General features: G+C 29.3%; 1 protein-coding gene across 1 annotated transcript in view; it reads left to right on the forward strand.

Annotated features, from left to right (window-relative positions):
* Nucleotides 1-2918: 2918 nt before the first annotated feature.
* The window catches only part of LOC117176564 (integrin-linked protein kinase homolog pat-4-like), a gene marked incomplete at its 3' end in the record, with an annotated part of 11254 nt that continues 7923 nt past the window's right edge, over nt 2919-6249 (forward strand). Inside the window, exon 1 of the mRNA XM_033366818.1 lies at nt 2919-3335. Coding sequence (XP_033222709.1) covers nt 3247-3335 — 89 coding nt within the window. The remainder of the gene's footprint in view (nt 3336-6249) is intronic.

Genomic DNA, 6249 nt, shown 5'->3' on the forward strand with positions numbered 1-6249 from the left:
TTGAATCTTTAATTTAAAAGGGCCTGGGCATACATATGGGGAAAATACATAGACCGAGCGCGTAACACGATGTAATAGTACATATGCAACAAGGGGTGAAAGAAGCAGATTTTTCCCACGGGAAAAATTTACTTTCGTCCCGTGTTGCATATAGTATTTTATTCCACTCTTGACCGTGGCCACCTTTGGGCCCTGAAAAGCGGGTTCGACGCATTTTTCTATAGCTTTGTTCGCGCCTCGAATTTTGATCGACTAATTTTTACTTTCACCCCGCAAATTTTACTTCCGCCCAGCAAATTTTACTTTCGCTCCGCAAATTTTACTTTCTCCTGCTAATTTTACTTTTGCCCCGCTGATTTTACTTCCGCCCGCTGATTTTACTTTCATCCCGCTAATTTTACTTTCGCCCCGCAAATTCGATTTGCGGGAAATATATGCTACTTTCGCACCTATGTTCAGGGGAAAAAGGTGACTATTAAGCGCGAAGTGAGAGATAAATTCATTATCAAGCGTGCACCACGAGAATTAACAGTCGGGCGCCCTAGGAGTGCTCAAACAAATTTTGTTTACTCGAATAAGCGTAAATTTTGCATTTTTATTCAAGGGAAATTTCAAAATTGCGGTTTCGGGCTCCATGACTGCAGCTAGGCCGGCCACCCCTTTGCGGGAGCCATGGTTAACGTTTAGTAATTCTACAATAAGAGATTGTAATAACGTTATGGATATATAAGATGTTAAGTTGTTGATCAGGGTGTAATAATATTCTTGTAGTGGAAATTAAAATGTCTGTTAATTACTAGTCAGATTTATTAAGATTTTATGTCGGAGAAACTGTCAGTACATAGCTGTTAGACGGTTCGAGTGTGCGTGGACAGTCCTCATCAGTAAAAAACCCTTTTTACGAAATTTGAACCTGTTAGTCCTAAATTTATTTGTTAAGTATTGAATTGACTCCGTCTACTGCACGGACTTAAATAAAGATTGAGTCATGAGATAAGTGTGTTTTTTCAATGTCAACAATAATTTCAATCTTTATTTAAGTCCGTCCAGTAGACGGAGTCAATTCAATACTTAACAAATAAATTTAGGACTAACAGGTTCAAATTTCGTAAAAAGGGTTTTTTACTGATGAGGACTGTCGACGCACAGTCGAACCGTCTAGCATTTTCAGACATAAAATTTTAATAAATCTGACTAGTAATCAACAGAAATTTTAATTTCCACTACAAGTATATTATTACACCCTGGTCAACAACTTAACATCTTATCGGTTTAAGCTAAGATGTTTGAAAAGATTCCAGGGATTTCAGAGGATTTCCAAATATTTTAAAGAATTGTTGGGAATTTTTGGGTTTAGCAATAGAATATTTTATATTCTCTTAATAAGGCACATTTTAATGAATTCTTCCGGATCTCAAAATATTTCGTACAACTTCAAATATTTCGAGGGATTTTAAGGAATATTTTATCAGATTTTATATAGCTTCACAGAATTTTGAATATGTTGATGAAATTTAAACAAAATTACACACGCAAATTTAAAATTTAAAATATTTCGAGGAATTAAAAAATATTTCAAAATATATACGCAAATTTGAAAAAATTTGATAGATTTTTAAGAATTTTAGATATTTTATGATAATTTGTAAGCTTCCCAGGAATTTCAAGAGATTTCATTGGATTTTTAAAGATTTTGGGTTATTTTAAAAGATTCCAAAGCATTTTGACGGGCTTTAAAATATTTTAAGAGATTTAAAAATGTTTCAAAGTATTTAGGAAAATGTGGAGGAATTTTCAAAGATTTGAAGGGATTTTCAGTTTTCTATGCTAATAAATAAATCAATATTTCTATTTATTTATTAAAAGCTTCATAGTAATTTCACTTTTTTCCCGTTTTTCCACTGAAATACGAAATGAATTATTAGAATCCAATAAGAAAATCTAACTATTATTTCTCTTCGAAAGTTCATTATTTCTACATGTAAAGATTATTATTATTATATTTTTGATTGGGCAATCATCTTTTGTGTTTGAAAATTTAATTCTTTGATGAAAAATGTAATTCTTTTTTTGACAACTCAACTATTTTGGTGGAAGAATCGACTATTTGGTTGAAAATAAACATTTTTTGTTGGAAATTCAACTGCTTTGTAAATAATTAATATTTTGATATGAAAATTTAACAACTTCGTAGAATTTTTTTTTTTTTGCTTTCTGGATCAACAACTCATTCTTTTTTTAAATTAAATCTCTTCTGGTAGAAACTTAATCCTTCAAACATTTTGTAAAAAATTAGTCTTCTTGGACGAATTAAACGGTTTTTTATATACTCTAAAAAATGTTTGGTTGAAATATCAAAGTCATTACATTTTTCTTTGAGTATTCATATTTTTTTGTTGACATTTTTCGCTGAAAATTAATATTTTGTGGTTGACATTTTTTTTGAACATTCATATTTTTTGATTGAAATATCAACTATTACGTTTTTTGTTGTACTAATTTTTCAAAAGTTCTTTTTCTGATTGAGAATTCGCCATTTTAGTTTAAAATTCGTGTTTTTGGTTGAAAATGTAACTACTTTATTTAAAAATTCGTTATATATTTTTGGTAAAAAATTATTTTTTCTGCACTGAAAGTTTGATTATTATCCAGTTGAAGATTTATCATACAAGTTGAAAGTGCATTCATCAAAATTAATTTTTTTTTCACTAAAAATTTAACATCCAATAGTGCAGTGTTGAAACGATTTTTACACATAGATAATATATTTTACATATTTTACATCCCTAGAAAGAAAGAAATCTCGTGCAATCGGTAAAGGAGAAAATCCTTAGCCTGACATAAATCCCTGGCTTATCGGCAGAACCTCATTTCCCCACTTTTAATGAAATGGCTGAGTGGGAGTATCCACAGAGCATCCCACGCATACACTGTGATTCACTCTGTCACTGGTTGCAGGAATAAGTGTCAGAAAATTACTCAATCATGATTATTTGGGCGTGTTCTGTAACAATTAATTGCTGCAAGTGTGTTTTTTGAATTGTAAAAATAAAGTACAAAGCCTTCGAGTATAATCTGACAACGTACAATTAGTGTAACTCTGTGAAAAGAATGATAATACACTCAACTGAAGGCAGCTTGGCTATGCTGAAAATACCAGTACAAAATCGTTTTTAGACGTGCGTCGAGCTATTCCTGTGTTTTATTAATAGCCGTTGCCCCTATTCCTTATAATAATTTGCCAAAATGGAGGATGTATTTCAATGGTGTCGAGAGGGAAATGCGATGCAAGTTCGGGTCTGGTTAGATGACACTGAACACGACATGAATCAAGGGTATGTGGCGATCAGTTCTCCTTTTTTGGTTTGAAGCTCCTCTGTATGTTTATTCTACCAAAACATTGCAATCTTCCCCATGTATTTTCAGTCGCCTTCTTATTTTTAAACCAAATAAGCCGAAAAGTTGGGAAACTGCAGAGAATACATTAATCAGGGCCGTCAATATATTTTCTGTCATTTTTCATGAATTTTCAGCGAGATGTCTTTTTTAGTTAAAAATAAGAAGGCGGACAAAAATAAATGGGAAACGTAACAATATGCCTTAACTAACTTTAACTTTTAAAAAATACAACTAGAAGTTTTTGTGGAATATTATTCTTGAAATTGTTATTGTAAACAAATTTAATAACAAACACGTTTTAGTCGGGGATTGCTAAAAATTAAATCTAGCGTGAAAAAAGTTCTGCAGAATTTTTTGTGAAATTATAACTTGAATCTACAAAGGGTTATATATTTTTTATTGCAAAATTTTATTCAAAAATTATATTGCTGGACTTTTTTTAGATATTTCTCCTAGGATTATGTTAGGAAATTGTTGATATGTTTTAAATTTTGAAAAAAATGTACTAAGAATTTTTTGGAAAAGTACTTTTATGGCAAAATAAAGGAGCACCCAATAAATATCATCTAACTTCTAGGACCTTTCGGTTAAAGTTGGTCGAGACTCACTGTGATAGATTTTTTTCAAAATTAAACAATTCTTAATTAAATATTATAGTTTTTGCAATTAAAATGGAAATGATTGAATTTCTAAGCGAATGAAGCCCATTTTGACAATAATTATTTCAATTCAATTTAAAAAAAATTAGATTGTTAAATTGCAAATTGTTGAGGGTTCCTTATTTGATATACAATAATATAAATAGCACTTTAAATTAAAACTTATTAATTTTGCAATGCTTCGGGTTTGTATTATCGTCAAATTTGAATAGCTTTCAGTTTGAGAGAAAAGGAGATTTTAAATGCTTTTCAGTTGGAGATTGTCTAAATTTTGAAGCTTCGAATGATAATTTATTTAATTCTAAAGGGCACTATCTTATTAAAATTAGGATTTAACTTATTAAAAGAAAAAAGGTTTACAATTGTGCATTTCGAAATTTAAATATACTGAGACATGTGGAATCATACATTAGTAAATAAAAGCGTACAAAATTCAACCAATGAAATTGAAAACCGCAAAAATAAGAAATTCGATAGCTTCACAATTCAACTCTAAAGATTTCTGAAATAAAAGTGTTCATTAGTAAAGTATTTTTAGTTAAACTGTCTAAATTCAAATTGAAAATATTAAAATTTTAAAATTGAAGATTAAAGATTTGTCCCTAATATTAATCATTGTAATCCAAATTTTAGAAAATTGCATACCTTTATGCATAAAAAAAGCTGGTTCAAACCGTAAGTTTATCTAAATTCTTGGTTTTCGCCGTTGAATATTTGCTTACAAGAAAATTTTTTAACTTTCAGGATGTCTTCAGATGGTCTAACTCTGTTCATCCCATAAAGTTTTTCAACGGCACGCACGTAGTATATATTATTTCAAATACCTAAAAGATCACATGGGTTTAACCTATCTTTATTCGGTTCGAAATGATAAAACAATAAAGCTGAAGTTATCTCATGAAATTCGATTGCTGTAGTTTTCAAATTCAATAATTTGATTAAATTAAAAAATTCTCTTTAATTTTAAGTTCATTTACATTCTTCCTGGGTTATTAGGTAACTTAAAATTCATCATTAACGAAATTTTACAGAATTATTGAATTTGAAAACTAAATCAATTGAATCTAATGAGGTAACGTCTGACTTATTATCTTATCGTTTTGAACCAAAGAAAAATCAGTTAACTTTACGCGATTTTTAAAGTATTGTAAAATCTAAACCATACCAGTTGCTACGGAAAAATGACATGGGACCAGCTGAGTTGGACAATCTGGAGGTATCCTGAAAGTTTGAGATTTATATATTTTTTTTTTTTAGGAAATATTCAACGGAGAAAACGAAGAATTTAACCAAACTCACGTTTGACACAGCCTGTTTCTAATTTCGTTATTTTTACATAATGGTGACAGAAATATCAGGTTGAAGAACTCAAAATTTGAAATTTCGAAGCAGTATTTCGAAAATACTTTTCGTTTATTTCTATAAGTGATAATATAATTTGGATTATATCAAGTTATTTTATGTATTCGCCTAAAATAGTAGAATATTGTGTTACAGTGCACGTGTCGTTTTCGATAAACGCACACCAACATTTAAAAATCATTTTTACAAAGGGAAATAAATATTAGCACTCATAAATAGTAATATTAAACTCTACAAACATTCAGGAATATTATATTTTAATATACATTTTTTGCTAAATTACATCACAAACACGTCCAGACTATCTACTCAGAAAATACCCATTAGTTTATTTTTTATTAACGGTCATAAAATTCGATAATTTGATACGTAATTTTGACAAAATCTCGTATTTCCTACAGTTTCTTCTTTCGGAAGAATATCCTTTTAGTTATAAATTTTATTGTTTGTTTGAAAATTCAACAATTTTGTAAAAGAAAGTCATTCTTTTTATTTGAAGACTCAACTGCTTTGTTAAATATTCTTCTTGCTTAAAGTATTTTGATGTTAAAAAGTCAAATTAAAATCTTGTTTGAATAAAAATTCAACTATGATTTTTTAATTTCTTTTCTTTGAGGATTCAACTAATTTGTTTGAACATTTTTGTTCAACCATTTCGTTACCAAATTAATACTATTATGTTACTTTGTAACAATTATTATTATTTTTTTTGAAGACTCATATTTTTGTAGAAAATTCATCTCTGTGAATTTTCATTGAAAGGTCAACTGTGTGGATAAAAGCTGAACTACTTTGTTATTTTTTTAAAGGCAAAATGAAACTATTCTCT

Source organism: Belonocnema kinseyi, chromosome 7 (genome assembly GCF_010883055.1).
Source record: "Belonocnema kinseyi isolate 2016_QV_RU_SX_M_011 chromosome 7, B_treatae_v1, whole genome shotgun sequence".
Taxonomy (NCBI): Eukaryota; Metazoa; Arthropoda; class Insecta; order Hymenoptera; family Cynipidae; genus Belonocnema; species Belonocnema kinseyi.